A 19,547-nucleotide genomic window follows, 5' to 3' on the forward strand; every position below is an offset into this window, starting at 1 on the left:
CCTGACCATGAAACAAAATGGACAAAACTTTTGATTTAGCCTTACCATTAACAACATTAGCCTGTCCCAGATCTCTTTGTGTTCTTGCCCACTCCATTTTCATTGTCATGCCAAACATGTCTGGCATGGCAATTCCATAAGGAGTTGGCAAGAGAGCAGAAACATAGTGGCTACCAGAATAAAATAGCATGGCTAAAACCTTTGATTTAACCTTTGACAGACATTTGATGCCTCGTAAAGACGTTTGACCCCAGCACCTGTATGGTTCACTAACCTCTAACCTCCCCCCACAGTCTGGACACTAGTCACCAGAACCTGCTGGTCCTGTGGCAGATGCTGCACGTGGACATGAAGAGCCTCATGTCCTGGCAGTACCTGATGAGAGACATCCACCTCATCACCACATGGAACATCACCATGGTGAGCTCATAGTTTCACACAGGCTGTGTCTCAAAATGGAACCCTATTCCATAGTTAGTGCACCTTGGTCAAAGGTAGTGCACTACATAGGGAATAGGATGCCATTTGGGATGTGCCCACATACTTTTTGGACAGTAGATCAGAGAATAAAGTACATTTTAGTTATTAAATGGTGTCTCTTTGTTGTAGAATTGAATTAGGCCCACAGAATGATTTATTCTTAGCTTTACAATTCCAAAGGTCCCGGAAACGGAGGGCGGGGTTCGGGTGGAATTCGGCCAAAGAGAATATAACACTCTTCCTAACCACGCTCACTTTTCTTCCCCATCACCACAGTTCAAGACCCTGAGGGTGGAGGAGTACAGGCTAGCTTTGAGGAACCTGGAGCTCCACTACCAAGAGTTCCTAAGAGACAGCCAGGACTCCCAGCTGTTTGGTGCAGACGACCGCATGCAGGTGGAGAGTGGCTACAACAAGGCTAGCCAGCACTACGATGGACTGCTGCACTCTGTGGAGAAAAGTGAGTGTTGGACATCTGGGCAGGTAGAGGGTCTGTATAGTACAAGAAGTAGCATCAAACCATGTTATTTTTTTGATGACATCAGTGTTGCGCTTTGTTATGCACACGTTATTGCACACTGCACACCTTATGAGTTGTCGTTGCATGTTCCGTTCATGAACATCATGATTTCAATATTCGTTGTTGGAAATATTGAAATTCATCACAGGCCCATTCGTCTAGAAATAATGGTTAACTGTTGAATTCACATTACAGGCTGTGCGTCACCCGCTGGAGGTAAGGTGTCCTAGTTGCAGTGTCAGATTGAGCACATTTGTGACTGGCTTAGCTTTTTCTCTGATAGTTCTGATTCGTTTCACGCCATCAACTTCCCTCAACCTATCCATCCTTCCAGATTTTCTCTAACTTCGCTGTTCATTGCATTAGCCACCTTGTCCAATCGCATGGGTTCGCATGTGTTGATGCATTGTGTTGTATAATCATGTTGTGTAATCATTTCTCCTGCATGAAGCTGGATTGAGTTTGATTTTGAAACTGTGCGTTGATAAGCAAAAGCTTGAGTGATTTTATGGATTTCATGAGACATATAGTTCCAGAAAATTACAACAATGATGTGGGCATAAATAATGAATTCATGATCGAAATTACTAAGAACAAAATCTATCTCAAGGCCATCAGACTGTTAAATAGCAGCAACTAGCCGGCTTCCACCCATTACCCTGCCCTGAACTTACTCACTGTCACTAGCCAGCTACCACCCATTACCCTGCCCTGAACTTACTCACAGTCACTAGCCGGCTACCACCCATTACCCTGCCCTGAACTTACTCACTGTCACTAGCCGGCTACCACCCATTACCCTGCCCTGAACTTACTCAGTCACTAGCCGGCTACCACCCATTACCCTGCCCTGAATTTACTCACTGTCACTAGCCAGCTACCACCCATTACCCTGCCCTGAACTTACTCACAGTCACTAGCCGGCTACCACCCATTACCCTGCCCTGAACTTACTCACTGCCACTAGCCAGCCCCATTATCCTGCCCTGATCTTACTCACTTTGTACATGGAACACTGGTCACTTTAATAATGTTTACATACTGTTTTACTAATTTCATATGTACAGTGCTTTCAGAAAGTATTCAGACCATGACTTTTTTCACACTGTTACCTTACAGCCTTATTCTAAAATTGATTAAATATGTTGTTCCCCTCAATCTACACACACCCCATAATGACAAAACAAAAACAGGTTTTAAAAGATGTAAATAAATCAAAAACTTCAATATCACTTTTACATAAGTATTCAGACTTTTTTGAATCACCTTTGGCAGCGATTACAGCCTTGAGTCTTCTTGGGTATGATGCTACAAGCTTAGCACACCAGTATTTGGGGAATTTCTCCCATTCTTCTCTGCAGATCCTCTCAAGCTCTGTCAGGTTGGATGGGTAATGTCGCTGCAAAGCTATTTTCAGGTCTCTCCAGAGATGTTAGATCGGGTTCAAGTCCAGGCTCTGGCTGGGCCACTCAAGGACATTGAGACTTGTCCCCAAAGCCACTCCTGTGTTGTCTTGGCTGTGTGCTTAGGGTCATTGTCTTGTTTGAAGGTGAACTGTCGCCCTAGACTGAGGTCCTGAGCTCTCTGGAGCAGGTTTTCTTCAAGGATCTCTCTGTAAATTGCTCTGTTGATCCTGACTAGTCTCCCAGTCCCTGCCGGTGAAAACTATCCTCACATCCTGATGCTGCTACCACCATGCTTCACCGTAGGGATGGTGCCAGGTTTCCTCCAGACGTGACGTTTGACATTCAGGCCAAAGAGTTCAATCTTGGTTTCATCAGACCAGAGAATCTTGTTTCTCATAATCTGAGTGTTTAGGTGCCTTTTGGCAAACTCTGAGGCTCTGTCAAAGTGACCATCAGGTTCTTGGTCACCTCCCTGACCAAGGCCCTTCTCCCCCGATTGCTCAGTTTGACCGGGCGGCCAGTTCTAGGAAGAATCTTGGTGGTTCCAAACTTCTTCCATTTAAGAATGATGGAGGCCACTGTGTTCTTGAGGACCTTCAATGCTGCAGACATTTTTTGGAACCTTTACCCAGATCATTGCTACGACGCAATCCTGTCTCGGAGCTCCACAGACAATTCCTTCGACCTCATGGCTTGGTTTTTGCTCTGATATGCACTGTCAACTCTGGGACCTTATATACACAGGTGTGTGCCTTTTACAAATCATATTTACCACAGGTGGACTCCAAGTTGTAGAAAAATTTTAAGGATGATCAATGGAAACAGGATGCAGCTGAGCTCAATTTTGAGTCTCATAGTAAAGGGTCTGGATACTTATCTAAATAAGGAATTTCTGTTTGTTGTTTTTAATAAAATAAAAAAATAAAATGAAAACCTGTTTTTGCTTTGTCATTATGCGTTATAACAAACGTAACAAAATGTGTAAAAAGTCAAGGGGTCTGAATACTTTCCAAAGGCACTGTATATACTGTATTCTAGTCAAGTCCATTCTATTCAACTATTGCTGTAGATATACTATCCACATATTCTTCAGCTATATATATATATATATATATATATATATATATATATATATATATATATATATATATGGCTGAAGAGGGGGTAGTCCAACAGTCCAGGTCACAACGGGCAATCACATAGCTTTTGCTCTCGTTTCTCTCACTCTTCATACCTTTCTCGTTTCTCTCACCTCCTCTGCCCCCTTTGTGCAGGCTGCTTCCTCCTTTATCCCCAAGCACTCCCTGGCTTAACGACCAACAGCCTTTCCTCGTTAGGGCAGGAAGTCCATATAAGGCTTGGGGGTGGAGCAAGCTACCTGCAAGATATCTCTTTGTTACCATTCCCCTCACCTCTCCCTGCCATCTGCCACAAAAAATATATATATACATATTTATACTCCGAACTCCGACATTGCTCGTCCAAATATTTATATTTCTTAATTCCATTCTTTTACTCTTAGATTTGTGTGCATTGTTGTGTATTGTTAGATAGTACTGCACTGTTGGAGCTAGGAACACAAGCATTTCGCTACACCAGCAATAACATCTGCTAAAAATGTGTATGCGACCTATAAAATGTGATTTTATTTTAGTTTGACTGTGCTACTGTACCACAACCATGGATGCATCCTAAATGGCACCCTGTTTCCTACATAGTGCGCTACTTTTGACCACATCCCTATGAACACTGGTCAAAAGTAATGCACTATGTAGGGAATAGGATGGCATTTGGGATGCAACCCATGTAACCAAATAATTCAAAGCAAATACATAACTATATGCTCTTTGTATCATTCAATGTTAATCAGGGAACAGAGCACAATTTTATGATCCCGAATTCTAGTCCCATTGATCTGTAAATTCATCTTCTTATACACGTTTGTAATGGTTGCTCCATTCTGTTCAGGTGAGCAAGATGAATCTGAGTGCCGGAGCTACCTGACCAAGATCAAGGACCTGTGTCTGAAGCTGGAGGGCTGTGAGACTCGCACCGTCGCACATCTGCGACAGCCCGTGGTCAAGGAGCCGCTCAAGGCTTGCGCCCAGAGGACCGCTGAGCAGAAGGTACCGCAGTGACGTCACCCCTCAGTGACATTGTTTTGTCTAGTTTATTAGGATCCCCATTAGCTGTTGCACATGCTGCAGCTAGTCTTCCTGGGGTCCACACGAAATACAAAATACATGACACAGTGCATGACAGTTACAGACAAGAACAACACAAAAACAATACAACATAACATTATAGGGGCACCTTGGGAGTTTTATCACTATGGGTCTAACGGCAATGGATTTGCTGTTGTAGCTGTTTCTCAACCCAGTATCTATGTCATTTAGACTCAAGGGTAGCCAGGCCACTGGTAAACGGTTACCATAAATCACGCATCCAATCCCAAAGTAAACCGAGTTAATGGTAGATCTGTAATGAAGTTTGAGCCCAAATTAGATAACATGCCTATTTGACACAGAACCAGGCCAAATTCAACATGGGGTTATTGTTTAAGGAAGCGATTTAAAGTTCTTGTGTGTCAACTAAATTAAGTTAGACAGTAGAAGAGACAAACTAACATTTTTAGATCAGTCGTGCTTTTTAAGTATGTTCCATCTGCTCGTTTCCGATCGTAAGACGTTTCAGAAGACCTTTATGTCCCTGTTTCACTTTACAGTATATCGCTGGTTAGCTTGTCAACAACTCCGTGACTGCTTGGAAGCCCAGATGGAATAGCCAGTTATGGTTTAAAGCCATTATTCCCCTTTCTGCTCATAGAAAGTCCAGTCAGAGTTGGAGGGCTTGAAGAAAGACCTGACCAATGTGGCTGAGGAGACAGAGGAGGTGCTGGCATCTCCTCAGCAGTCCAGCTCCGCCCCAGTACTGCGCTCTGAGCTGGATATCACGCTGAAGAAGATGGAGCACGTCTACAGCCTGTCCTCCGTGTACCTGGACAAGTGAGTCCCTCGCTGACTCTGATTGTTACCATCTCCAAAAACCCATAGGACCAATAAGTCACATAAATAGTAGATCTGAGTCATGTTACATACACAGCTAACACTATACACCATTGCTTGTCCAGACTGAAGACCATCGACATAGTGATCCGCAGCACAAAGGGAGCAGAGGACACCCTCAAAAAGTACGAAGCCCGTTTACGAGACGTCAACAAGATGCCAACAGATGAAAAAGAGGTGGAGAAGTACCACACCCAGCTAAAGGTACAGTCTCTCTGTTAGAATGAACTGTATTCTATCCGTTGGTGTCTAGACAATGCTTTTATATGGACTGGTTATCCGACAGTAACTTAAAGATTTCTATGTATTTGCAGTGATGTTCCTCTCCCTCTTTCTTTCTCTATCTCTCTCGTTCTCTCTCCTTCTCTTTCTCGCTCTCCCTCTCTTTTTCTCTCTCTCTCTCTCTCTCTCTCTCTTTGTCTCCCTCTTTCACTCTGGTAGACAATGCGTGGCGAGGCAGAGGATGACCAGAAGACATTCGACAATCTCCAGGTGGAACTGAAGAAGGCGGCGGCCGTGAATGAGCGGATTAAGCTGGTCCACAGCGAGCACAACACCGAGCTGGAACACTACCGCCAACTAGTGGCCGGGCTAGAGGAGCGCTGGCAGGTCGTGTTTGCCCAGATAGACCTGCGCCAACAGGAACTGGACTTGCTGGGGAGGCAGATGTGCGCCTACCACGAGAGCTATGACTGGCTCATCAGATGGCTCGGTGATGCCAAGCAAAGGCAGGTGAAGATCCAGGCCGTGCCCATCGGCGACAGCAAGGCCCTTATGCAACAGTTGGCACAGGAGAAGGTACTGTACGACTAATAATAATATTTGATTGGATTTCTATAGTGCTTTTCTACCTAGATGCTCAAAGCGCTTTACGTAGTAAAGGGGGAAAGTCACCTCATCCACCACCAATGTGAGGCACCCAGGACAAGGTAGCAGGAGGCTTCCATTACAAATAGTAGAGATGAAGCTTCTTTGCTCAATGATGGAATATAATGTTACATTATCATGACAGTCAGTGGTCCAATCTGTTGTCATTGCAGAAACTCCTAGAAGAGATCGAGAAGAACAAAGATAAGGTTGAGGAGTGTCAAAAACATGCAAGGGCATATATTGATGCAGTCAAGGTGCGTATGCAAATCACTTAAAACAAGGTCATGCATATGGAGATTTGTGGCATTAATAAAATGATTATGTCCATGTGTTTTCCCCAGGACTATGAGCTTCAGGTGGTGACGTACAAAGCTCTGGTGGAGCCCCTGGCTTCGCCCCTTAAAAAAAACAAAATGGAGTGTGCATCTGACAATATCATCCAAGAGGTAGGTCATATAGACACGATGGGGAATTTATTTAATATTATTTTACATCTACAGTAGCTTTAAAGTTGTTAAAAATGATATGGGATTACTAAACATCTGGAGTTGTCTTTCAGTATGTGACGCTAAGAACCCGCTACAGTGAGCTGATGACTCTGACCAGCCAGTACATCAAGTTTATCACGGAGACACAGCGCCGACTTGAGGACGAGGAGGTAATTGAGGGACACATTGAAGACAGGCAGCAGCTCCCTGCTCCCGACAACTTGAATTAAACCCACTAACCATGATAACAATAGCCTGGTCCAAGGTCTGCTTGTGCGCACATGTCAACTATTTAGATGTTTGGCATGTGTCAAGGAGTGACATGATGGCACAGACAGACTTGAATACCCAGGCTATAACAACAATTACTATAAAACACTCTCTTTATGTATTAATTAAAGGGTTCAAAATCTTTTAGCTGATGTGGTCTATGAGGGAATTAATTAGTTTTAGTGTAGCTCATCACGGTATGGAAAGTGAGTAATAAAAAGAGTCATTTAAAATTCTGGTGCTGCAGCACATCCCATTGGATGTGGATGTGTAATCGGTCTTTAAATTACACTTGCAAGTTAGTTTTGCTACAGTATCCCCTCAAATCTGAAGCAAACATCAGGCTCCCCATTCAACCCCAGCCTTTTCTTCTGCAATTGAATTTGTTATTTCACTCTTGAAACAAAATATTTCTGCACACTCCATTTTCTCTGATCTGGTGATTAGGACTCTGCAGTCTGACTAACTACCACCTCAGAATGATTCTTTCAAATGACAAGTTTTGTTTGGCCCTTTTCTAACCTAACTCAATCTAAGCATACTCTCTATGGGTAATATACTCTTTGAAAATTATTGTTTTCTGCTTCTGTCCTTTCAAGTTTATTTCCAATTTTTAAACGTGATGGATTTAATTTGTAAAAGATAATACAATCTTAGTCCAAGGTAAAGTTGAAGAGTAGTAGCCAAGTCAGTACATTGAAAAGTGTTATTTGATTGATTGGTATTTTATACCTAATTGGCATGATACCATTCAAGATCCCAATAGTGTTGTGAAGTAATGTCTCATTATGTGTGCCATACATTAAGTTAATTTGACAAGACATGCGTGGTTATTTCCCTAAAGCAAATAATAAACATTTCTCTCCCTAGATAACAAATGTTTATTCATTTGAAGTAACGTTTTGTTCATGTATTTACATCTACAATGGGGTCTGAAATGATTGACAGCCTTGATAAAGATGAGCAAAAATTACTGTATAAAATACATCATTCAAATACTGAGCTAAATTGTATGTTCAAAAACATTGGAACTTTTTTAATTATTATTAATTATTATTATTATTTTTTAATCAGTTTTGCTCATCTTTATCATGGGTGTGAATCATTTCGGACCCCACTGTATGTGTACCTACCTACATGTACTTAAACTTTTGACTTTTTTGGAGTAATTCAATCAACTCAAACATTTATATTCTAACACTGTAATACTTAACATTGTTTTTCCCTTTACTTTTTGCTTCCACTAATACAGAAAGCTACTGAAATACTAAAGAAGGAGGAGAGAAAAAAGTTGTCTGAGATGCAGGCGGAATTAGACAAACAAAGACAGTTAGCTGAGGCACACGCAAAAGCTATCGCTAAAGCGGAACAAGAAGCCCAAGAGCTCAAGTTGAAGATGAAAGAAGAGGTCAGCAGGAGGGAGGTTGTGAAAGTGGATTCTGAGAAACAGAAGCACAACATACAGCAGCAGCTGCACGAACTCAAGAACCTGTCAGAGCAGGAGATCCAATCCAAGAGCCAGCAGGTTGAGGAGGCACTGTATAGTCACACCAAGATAGAAGAGGAGATCCACATCATCAGAATCCAATTAGAGACCACCATAAAGCAGAAGGCCACAGCTGAAGCCCAAGTTCAGCAGCTCAGGGACATGGCTGCCGAGGCTGAGAGACTGCGGAAAGTCACTCAGGAGGAGGCAGAGAAGCTTCGCAAGCAGGTGAATGAAGAGACTCAGAAAAAGCGCAATGCGGAGGAGGAGCTGAAACACAGAGCAGAGGCAGAACAAGAGGCTGCCAAGCAAAAGCAGAAGGCCCTGGATGAGGTGCAGAAGTTCAAGATGCAAGCTGAAGAGGCAGAGAGGCGCATGAAACAGGCAGAGGAGGAAAAGCAGAGGCAGGTCATGGTTGCAGAGGAGGTGGCACAGAAGAGTGCCGCCACCGAGCTGCAAACCAAACGCATGTCCTTTAACGAGAAGGCAGTAAAGCTTGAGGCATCGCTGAAACAAGAACAGGACACTGTTATTCAGTTGCAGGAACAGGCAGAGCGCCTCAAGAAGCAACAAGAGGAAGCCAACAAAGCCAGGGAGGAAGCAGAGAAGGAGCTTGAGAAGTGGAGGCAGAAAGCCAACGAGGCACTCCGTTTGAGACTCCAGGCTGAGGAAGATGCCCATAAGAAGAGCCAGGCTCAGGAGGAAGCAGAGAAGCAGAAAGAGAAAGCTCAGCAAGAGGCAAAGAAAAGGGCTAAGGCTGAAGAGGCTGCTCTTAAGCAAAAGGAAATGGCAGAGAAGGAGCTGGAGAAACAGAGGAAATTGGCAGAGGGAATGGCCCAGCAGAAACTCTCTGCAGAGCAAGAGCTAATTCGCCTAAGGGCTGACTTTGACCATGGTAAGCAACAGAGATCTCTATTGGATGAAGAGCTCCAGCGCCTGAAAAATGAGGTGAATGCTGCTGTAAAACAAAGGAAAGAGCTAGAAGACGAACTGGCCAAAGTAAGATGCGAAATGGAAGTTCTTCTTCAGATGAAGTCAAAAGCTGAGAAGGAGACCATGTCTACAACAGAGAAAAGCAGAAATCTCCTTGAGTCTGAGGCATCGAAAATGAGGCAACTAGCTGAAGAGGCGACTAAGCTGAGATCAATTGCTGAAGACGCCAAGAAGCAGAGGCAGGTAGCAGAGGATGAGGCAGCTCGGCAAAGAGGAGAGGCTGAGAAGATACTCAAGGAAAAACTGGCAGCCATTAATGAAGCAACTTGTCTGAAAACTGAAGCTGAGATTGCCCTGAAGGATAAAGAGGCAGAAAATGAGCGGCTTAGGAGAAAAGCCGAAGATGAGGCTTATCAGAGAAAGATCCTGGAAGACCAAGCAAAACAGCACAAGCAAGACATTGATGAAAAGATCACCCAGCTTAAGAAAACTTCTGATTCTGAATTGGAGAGGCAGAAGAAGATTGTAGAGGAAACTCTTAAGCAGAGGAGGGTGGTCGAAGAGGAGATTCGCATCCTAAAACTAAACTTTGAGGAGGCATCAACAGGCAAGTTGGATCTTGAGTTGGAGTTGAACAAGCTTAAAGGCATTGCAGAGGAGACACATAAGAACAAAGTCAAGGCTGAGGAAGAATCAGAGAAACTCAGAAAGCATGCTTTAGAGGAGGAGAACAAAAGGAAGCAAGCTGAAGAGAAAGTAAAAAAGATCACTGCAGCAGAGGAAGAGGCAGCACGACAATGCCAGGCAGCTCAGAAAGAAGTTGAGCGCCTCAAAAAGATTGCTGCTGATGCTAACAAGCAAAAGGAGGATGCTGACAAAGAAACAGAGAAACAGATTAGTCTAGCCAAAGAGGCTGCACAGAAATGTAGTGCTGCAGAAAAGAGAGCACAGGCTGTTCTGGTCAAGCAGAAAGAGGACAATCTTTCCCAGGGCAAGCTCAAAGAGGAGTTTGACAAGGCTAAGAATCTTGTACAAGAAGCTGAGAAGGCAAAGGAGAAAGCTGAGAAAGAGGCTGCTTTACTCCGTCAAAAAGCAGAGGATGCTGAGAAGCAGAGGAAAGCAGCTGAAGCTGAGGCTGCCAAACAGGCCAAGGCTCAGGGGGATGCTGAGAGACTGAGGATGGAAGCAGAGCAGGAGGCTGCAAAGCAAGCAGAAGCTGAGGCTGCTGCTCTGAAACAGAAACAGCAGGCAGATGCAGAGATGGCCAAGCACAAAAAGCTAGCTGAACAAACAGTGAAGCAGAAGAAACAAGTTGAGCAGGAGCTGACAAAGGTGAAACTGCGACTGGATGAGACCGATAAGCAGAAATCTGTTTTGGATGAAGAGCTTCAGCGCCAGAAGGATGAAGTTAGCAATGCGGTCAAGCAGAAAGCTCAAGTGGAGGATGAGCTATTCAAGATCAAGGTCCAGATGGAAGAGCTGGTCAAACTTAAGCTTAGAATTGAGAATGAAAACCAGCGTCTCATGAGTAAAGATAAAGATAATTCTCAGAAATTCCTGGAAGAGGAAGCTGAGAACATGAAGAAGCTTGCGGAGGATGCGGCCAGGCTAAGCTTAGAAGCTCAGGAGGCAGCCCGAGAGAGACAGATTACAGAGTCCGAGCTTGAAGAACAGAGGGCTCTTGCTGACAAAATGCTGAAGGAGAAAATGCAAGCTATCCAGGAAGCAACTAAACTGAAAGCTGAGGCAGAGAATCTCCAGAAACAAAAGGACAAGGCTCAGAAGCAGGCCCAGAAACTGCTGGAGGACAAGCAGCAGATGCAGCAACGTTTTGAGGAGGAGACAGAGGGCTTCCAAAAATCCCTAGAGGCTGAGCGCAAGAGGCAGCATGAAGCTACGGTGGAGGCAGAGAAACTGAAGCTTAGGGTGACACAGCTTAGTGATGCTCAGTCTAAAGCAGAAGAGGAGGCCAAGAAATTCAAGAAACAAGCCGATGAGATCAGGGTTCGTCTCCAAGAGAAAGAGCAACATGCTTCAGAAAAAGTCATTGTCGGGAAACTGGAGGTGCAGAGATTACAGAGCAGCAAAGAGTCTGATGACCTACGCAAAGCCATAGCTGACCTTCAGAAAGAAAATGAGAAATTACAAAAAGAGGCTGCAGATCTACAGAACACGTCGAAAGAGGTATTGCAGAATGTGAAATAATCCTGTGAAATAATAAGTGCAAAACCCCTTTGCAAATATCCGTAACCTTCTCAAAAGCACTAACACATAGGGGAGGTCCAAAGTTACTATTCATGTGAATTCAACAATACTAAGTGTCCAGCAATTTCTCATGAATTACCAAATGTTGCTCCATTTTGTAAATCCAATTATGTTTTCTAGCAAATGTTCATAATTGCATTTCAAAATGAAACCGATTTTCAAATCAATTTCCAATCATAGAATACAGAATACAGTTATATGCTGTATATACAAATACCATTTATATGTAAATATATTGATTCTATTATTTAGCCGTTATAATCAGTGTAATAGAATGTTAAGACCATGTGAAAAAGGGTTGTTTGGAGTTGTATTAATTGTGTCTTTTTTCTTCTCCAAATTAGATGGCCAATGCCCAACAAGAACAAATTAAAAAGGAAAAGGTCGTTCTTGAGCAGACTTTCCTGACAGAAAAACAATTGTTGTTGAAAAAAGAAAAGCTCATTGAGGAAGAGAAAAATAAGCTTGAGAAACAGTTTGAGGATGAGGTTAAGAAGGCCAAAGATCTCAGAGACGAGCAGGATCGTCAAAGGAAGCAGATGGAACAGGAGAAGAAGAAACTCCACGCTACCATGGATGCCGCTGTTAAAAGGCAGAAGGATGCCGAGGAGGAGATGTACAACAAGCAGAAAGAGATGCAGGATCTTGAAAAGAAGAGGCTTGAACAAGATAAATTGTTGGGTGAGGAGAATGAAAAGCTCCGAGAGAAGCTGCAGCAACTTTCTACATTAAAAAAATCTGCAACATCCCACACTAAAGAAAGGGAGATTCAAACGGATGAGGTCCCTGAAGATCAGCTAATTGCAATGACAATGGTGGGAACTACAAAGAAAGTATTCGATGGGTCTGCAGTAGTAGATGGTGAGAAGAAAAACGAAGAATTACCATTTTCTTTTGATGGGATTAGGGAGAAGGTACCTGCCAGCAGGCTCCATGACATTGGTATACTGAACAAGAAGGACTTTGATAAGCTGAAAAAGGGCAAAACCACAGTGAAAGACCTGAGCAAGACTGAGAAAGTGAAAACATGTCTCAAAGGCAAGAATAGTGTTGGCGGAGTCTTGACCCCAGCCAAGCAGAAAATGAGTGTGTATCAGGCCATGAAAGAGAATAAACTTTCTCCTGGTGCTGCCACAATGCTTCTTGAAGCTCAGGCAGCATCTGGGTACATCGTTGATCCAGTGAAAAACAGAATGCTCACTGTGGATGAAGCTGTAAGGGAGGAGTTAATAGGTCCAGAACTCCATAACAAAATGCTTTCTGCAGAAAAAGCAGCTACTGGTTACAAAGATCCTTACACTGGAAACAAAATCTCACTCTTTGAGGCCATGAAAAAAGGTCTGATTGAACAAGACCAGACCTTTAGACTTCTGGATGCTCAGATTGCAACTGGTGGAATAATTGACCCTGTCAATTGTCACCGTGTACCTCTCCAGACAGCCTATAAGCAGGGCCAATTGGATGCTGAGATGAGCAAAACTCTATCAAACCCTACTGATGACTCAAAGTTATTCATTGACCCAAGCTCTCAGGAGCGCCTCACTTATCAGCAACTATTGGAGAAATGCATCCCAGATGCAGAGACAGGCCTGCTTATGTTACCAATCACAGAGAAAGCTACACAAAGTGACAAGACCTATACAACTGAAGAAACTAAAGATGTACTCACTAAAGCGAATATCTCTGTACCATTTGGAAGATTCCAAGGAAAGACTGTGACCATTTGGGAAATCATTAACTCAGAGTATTTCACAGAGGCACAGAGGAAGGATCTGATTCGCCAGTACAAGACCGGAAAAATTACTGTGGAAAAAATTATCAAAATTGTAATTAGCGTCGTGGAAGACAAAGAGAAGAGGAAGGAAATTGTGTTTGACGGTCTGAGGATTCCTGTCACTGCAGCTGAACTTCTAGAATCCAAGATCCTCAATAAAGACCTGTTCAACCAATTGCATAATGGTAAAACAACTGTCAAAGAAATCTCTGAGATGGAGCCTGTTAAGAAAGCCTTAAGGGGAACACATAGCATTGCTGGAGTGATTGTTGAGTCAACAAATGAGAAAATACCATTCTATCAAGCTGTAAAGGAACAGATGCTCTCTCCCGAGACTGCATTGTCTCTTCTGGAGGCTCAAGCTGGGACTGGATTTGTAATTGACCCTGTCAAAAATCAGAAGCTCACTGTGGATGAGGCTGTCAAATCAGGTCTTGTTGGCCCAGAGATGCATGAAATACTTATGTCTGCAGAGAGAGCTGTTAATGGGTACAAAGATCCCTACACTGGAAATAATCTATCCCTTTTTGAGGCAATGTTGAAAGACCTCATTAAGAAAGACCAGGGTATCCGTCTGCTAGAGGCTCAGCTTGCAACTGGAGGTATAATTGATCCAGTTAAAAGTTATCACATCCCACATGATGTTGCCTGCAAACGTGGATATTTTAACGATGAAACAAACAAGACCTTGAGCAACAACACTGATGAAACTAAAGTCTTCTTTGATCCTAACATGTGGGAGAATGCATCTTATGTACAACTCATGAAAAAATGTGTCACAGACAAAGAGACTGGTTTTCCATTGCTTCCGCTTTCAGAGAAAGCAATTCAAAAGTCAAAAGAGGAACATTATAAGTCAAAAGAGGAACATTATAAGTCAAAAGAGGAACATCAATACACGGAGGTCCAGATCAAAGATGCCCTGAACCAGGCAACTATGGAGCTGCCGAATGGACCTTTCAAAGGAAGGAAAGTCACTATTTGGGAGATCATATACTCTGAATATATTACAGAGGAACAAAGAATCGAGTTGATTCGACAGTACAGAACTGGAACAGTGACTATTGAAAGAATGATTACCATCATTGTCACAATGGTTGATGAAAAGGAGGCCAAGAAACAGGAAAAGGAACAGGCCAGCTTTGAAGGTCTTAGGTCATCTGTCACTGCCAGCTCCTTGTTTGAATCCAAAATAATTGATAAAGCTACATATGATCAGCTCCAACAGGGTAAAAAGAAACCCAAAGAAATCAGTGACATTGACTCAGTCAGAAAGTACTTGCAAGGAACAGATGGACAGATCGTAGGCATCTATATGGGTGATTCAAAGGACAAGGTTAGCATCTATCAAGCAATGAAGAAGAACATATTGAGACAAAATACAGGTCTTTCGTTGCTCAAGGCACAAGCAGCAACCGGTTTCATTATCGATCCTGTCAAAAACCAGAGGTACACTGTGGACGATGCTGTGAAAGCAGGAGTTGTTGGCCCTGAGGTTCACGAGAAACTTCTGTCAGCAGAGAAAGCAGTGACTGGTTACAGAGATCCATACACGGGCAACACGATTTCCCTCTTCCAAGCCATGAAGAAGGAGCTTGTGCTACGAGAACATGCTATTCCCCTGTTGGAAGCTCAGGTAGCCACAGGAGGGATTATTGATCCAGTCAGCAGCCACTGTGTTCCAAATGATGTGGCCTTCCAACGTGGCTATTTCAATAAGCAGATGGCTAAGACCTTTACTGACCCCTCAGAGGATATCAAAGCTTTCATTGATCCCAACAATAATGAAAGTTCCACCTATAAACAACTGCAAGAGAAATGCATAAGGGACCCAGATACCGGTCTGTGCTTCCTGCCGCTATCAAAGGCTGAAGCTCAAAGTCCAGTGGAAAAGTCCTACGTATTCACAGAAGAACAGGCACGGACAGACTTGACTAACACTCAAGTGGATATCCCTCATCAGAGCTATGCAGGGAAGGTAATGACCCTATGGGATGTCATGGGGTCAAACCTTCTCCCCGAGGAGGAAAAGCTAAGGCTCCTGGAGCAGTATCGCCTGGGGCAAATCACAAAGGAGAGAATGATCATCATCGTCATTGAAATCATTGAACAAAGGGAGGTACTGAAAGGAGAGCAGAGCATGTCCTGTGATGTGATCAGACGAAGAGTCACTATTGAGGAGCTCTATAGTTCACGCATTATCGACCTTCAAACATACAACATGTTGAAGCAAGAGAAGAAAACTATCCGTGAGGTAATGGAAATGCCGTCTGTAAAGCAGTATTTGTTTGGCACAGGCAGTATTGCTGGAATCCTCTCAGACTCCCCCTCTAAGGTCAGTATTTACCAGGCCATGAAGAGAGGTCTCATTAAGCCTGATTTTGCTATCAGTCTCCTGGAGGCCCAAGCGGCAACAGGATTCATCATTGACCCCGTGAAAGAAGAATTGCTAACAGTTGACGAAGCTGTGCGCAAAGGGCTAGTCGGCCCCGAAATCCATGACAAACTTCTCTCTGCCGAGAGGGCAGTCACTGGCTACAAGGATCCTTACAGTGGAAAAGTAATCTCTCTCTTCCAAGCGATGAAAAAAGACCTTGTTCCTGAGGACTATGCCCTGAGGCTTCTTGAAGCCCAGGCCTCCACTGGGGGACTTATGGATCCAGAATACTACTTCCACCTTCCCACAGATGTTGCAATGCAACGCGGATACATCAATAAGGAAACGCATGACAGGATCACAGATCCAAACAGTGATGTACAAGGCTATGTTGATCCAACCACAGAGGAGAGACAGACCTATGCCCAGCTGCTGAAGAGATGCAAAGCTGATAAAGAGAGTGGTCTGCGATTACTTTCACTGGCCGACAGAAGGCTGCTTTTCAAGGGTCTCAGAAAGCAAATCACCTTAGATGAGCTGCTTCGTTCACAGATTATTGACCAAAAGACATACAATGATCTCATTGAAGGCCTTATCTCAGTAGAAGAGGTCAGCAAAGATGTGAAGAAGTACCTTGTGGGCACAAGCTGCATTGCTGGAGTATATGTAGAATCCAGCAAAGACCGTCTGTCCATCTACCAAGCAATGAAAAAGAACATGATAAGACCAGGGACAGCCTTTGAACTTCTTGAGGCTCAAGCAGCAACAGGATATATAATTGACCCAATAAAGAACCTGCAGCTGAATGTTGGTGAAGCTGTTAAAATGGGAGTCGTTGGTTCAGAGTTCAAAGACAAGCTCATCTCTGCTGAGCGTGCCGTTACAGGCTACAAGGATCCGTACTCTGGCAAGACCATCTCTCTATTCCAGGCCATGAAAAAGGGTCTCATTCTGAAAGACCACGGCATTCGCCTATTGGAAGCCCAAATTGCCACTGGTGGGATCATTGATCCAGAAGAGAGTCACCGCTTGCCAGTCGAGATGGCCTACACACGTGGCCTGTTTGATGAGGAGATGAATGGCATTCTTACAGACCCATCGGATGACACTAAAGGCTTCTTTGACCCTAACACTGAGGAGAACCTCACTTACCTGCAACTGATGGAGCGATGCATGATTGACCCGGAAACTGGACTAGCACTTTTGCTGTTGAAAGAAAAGAAACGTGAGAAGAAGACATCCTCTAAGTCGTCTGTGCGTAAACGCAGAGTAGTCATTGTTGACCCAGAGACAGGCAAAGAGATGTCTGTGTATGAGGCATATCACAAAGGACTTATAGATCACCAGACCTACACTGAGCTTGCAGAGCAAGAGTGTGAGTGGGAGGAGATTACTATATCCTCATCTGATGGTGTTGTGAAGTCCATGATCATTGATAGAAGGTCTGGCCGACAGTATGACATTGATGATGCAATCACAAAGGGCCTCATTGACCAGTCTGCTCTGGATCAATACCGTGCTGGAACTCTGTCCATCACAGAGTTTGCAGACATGTTGTCCGGAAACATAACTGGCACCAGATCCAGGTCATCCTCTTTTGGGTCCACATCATCTTACTCCAGTAGCCCAGCTCCCTCTATCAAACCCCCGGCAACAATATGGAATGACCCAACAGAAGAAACCGTGCCTGTGGCTGGAATACTGGATACTGACACATTGGAAAAGGTGTCTGTCACAGAAGCCATGCACAGAAATCTTGTGGACAATATCACAGGTCAAAGATTGCTGGAGGCTCAGGCTTGCGTTGGTGGCATCATTGATCCAAACACTGGAGAGAAGTTCTCAGTTTCAGATGCAATGAACATGGGACTTGTGGATAAGATCATGGTTGACCGAATCAACCTGGCACAGAAGGCCTTCAATGGATTTGAGGATCCCAGAACCAAAAAGAAAATGTCTGCTGCACAAGCATTAAAAAAAGGGTGGTTGTACTATGAGGCTGGTCAGAGATTCCTGGAAGTACAATATCTAACTGGTGGTTTGATCGAACCAGAGGTCACTGGCAGAGTTCCACTAGACGTTGCCATCAACAAGGGCACCCTAGATGCACGTACTGCACAAAAGCTACGAGATGTCAGTGGATACTCCAAATACCTCACCTGCCCAAAGACAAAGCTTAAGATCTCATACAAGGATGCCATGGATAGAAGCATGATTGAGGAGGGTTCTGGTCTGCGTCTGTTGGAAGCCTCTTCTCAATCAAGTAAAGGCCTTTACAGTCCCTACAGTGTTAGCGGTTCTGGGTCAGCATCGGGTTCCCGGCCCGACTCAAGAACTGGCTCCAGGTCAGGATCCAGACGAGGGAGCTTTGATGCCACAGGCTCTGGTTTCTCCAGTAACTTTTCCTCCTCCTCCTTCAGCTCGACGAGCTATGGGCGCAGATATAATGCAGGATTACAAAGTGGACTTAGCATGGATGAGCTAGCACAGGCCCTGACATCACTAGCAATGGGCAGGAACTGCAGTTCTAAAGAGAGAATATTCACCACATTACAACCAAATTACTCACCAGTTGCCTAATTCTTATTAGAAAAATAGACTACCTTTATTCTGCTCTGCATGTCGTTATTATGGGGCTTTTCAGCAGTATATTATACATCTTTTTGCTGGCTTTACATTTTGTCCATAGTTTATTCAGTTAAAAAATGTTGAAGTACATTTTCGGTTGCTCTCTTTTGTTTTGTGTAGTCTGAGAAGTCACATTTTTGTAGACTTTAATGGCAATGTTGCCATTATTTATATGCTTACATACAGAAGAGCTGTATTCAGCCTATTATCTTTTTATTTTTAGCAACTACAATGATATTGATAATAAAGTTTTCAGTGTTAGACATATTGACATATTTTTTCATTTTTAAGCCAAGCTTGTTATTCGTTTTAATTCATTATACTTCTATAGTTACATTTTCAGACATTTGAGTAAAAATTATATTTTAATTTTTGATATATATATTTCTGTTAAATTCCATCAAAGAAAGAACAATATCTATTATAAAGTATACCTTTTTATGGCAAAACAAATTAGATGTAAAAGCTGTTAAACTGATGTCTGTCATTACAATATATAGAAATAGAAAGTAAAGCATCCAATCTGCAGAGCAGAATAAGGAGTCACAGGACAATTAATTAGAACACTGGAAGAAATGCTTAAACAAAAACCAAGCTTCCAGATCTTGTGCCGCTAATACTTTGCTAATGTTTGGATTCTACCTATCCCCTTCTCGTAATATACAATGGACTACCAATCAGTTAAAACTATGCAGTCTTTATACAGTCAAGCACCTTATGGGAGAGAGCATTCCAAGGATGGCAATCCCAACATAATAAAACCTGGACAAACTCACTTGAAGTGAAAAATGCCACAAATCCCCATGAAACACCTTGGTCTCATCTCAAGCTGAAATAACTTCTCAGCAGAACCATTGCTTCTCTGGAGACCTTTGAAAGGTAAGTGTCTAAATCTTTTCTTTGATTTTATATTTTTTTGCTCGACATGAATCTTAAATAAATGCTGTATCTTCAAGTCTTTTTTTTTCTTCTTCATTTTGTTGAA

General features: G+C 43.3%; 1 protein-coding gene across 13 annotated transcripts in view; it reads left to right on the plus strand.

The window, feature by feature from the left end:
• Positions 1–19,547, plus strand: part of LOC129819581 (plectin-like) — a 181,250-nt gene that overhangs the window by 157,945 nt on the left and 3,758 nt on the right. For 7 of the 13 annotated variants that reach the window (XM_055875942.1, XM_055875944.1, XM_055875951.1 and 4 more), the window contains 12 exons: positions 294–420; positions 757–940; positions 1,196–1,216; positions 4,375–4,532; positions 5,233–5,411; positions 5,537–5,675; positions 5,913–6,269; positions 6,512–6,595; positions 6,683–6,787; positions 6,901–6,999; positions 8,352–11,702; positions 12,128–19,441. In XM_055875942.1, the coding sequence (XP_055731917.1) occupies positions 294–420; positions 757–940; positions 1,196–1,216; positions 4,375–4,532; positions 5,233–5,411; positions 5,537–5,675; positions 5,913–6,269; positions 6,512–6,595; positions 6,683–6,787; positions 6,901–6,999; positions 8,352–11,702; positions 12,128–18,514 (11,191 nt within the window). In that variant the 3' untranslated portion in view covers positions 18,515–19,441. The remainder of the gene's footprint in view (positions 1–293; positions 421–756; positions 941–1,195; positions 1,217–4,374; positions 4,533–5,232; positions 5,412–5,536; positions 5,676–5,912; positions 6,270–6,511; positions 6,596–6,682; positions 6,788–6,900; positions 7,000–8,351; positions 11,703–12,127; positions 19,442–19,547) is intronic. The other 6 variants (XM_055875943.1, XM_055875946.1, XM_055875954.1 and 3 more) reach the window with 1 other exon arrangement.

This window comes from Salvelinus fontinalis, chromosome 22 (assembly GCF_029448725.1).
Source record: "Salvelinus fontinalis isolate EN_2023a chromosome 22, ASM2944872v1, whole genome shotgun sequence".
Lineage (NCBI taxonomy): Eukaryota > Metazoa > Chordata > Actinopteri > Salmoniformes > Salmonidae > Salvelinus > Salvelinus fontinalis.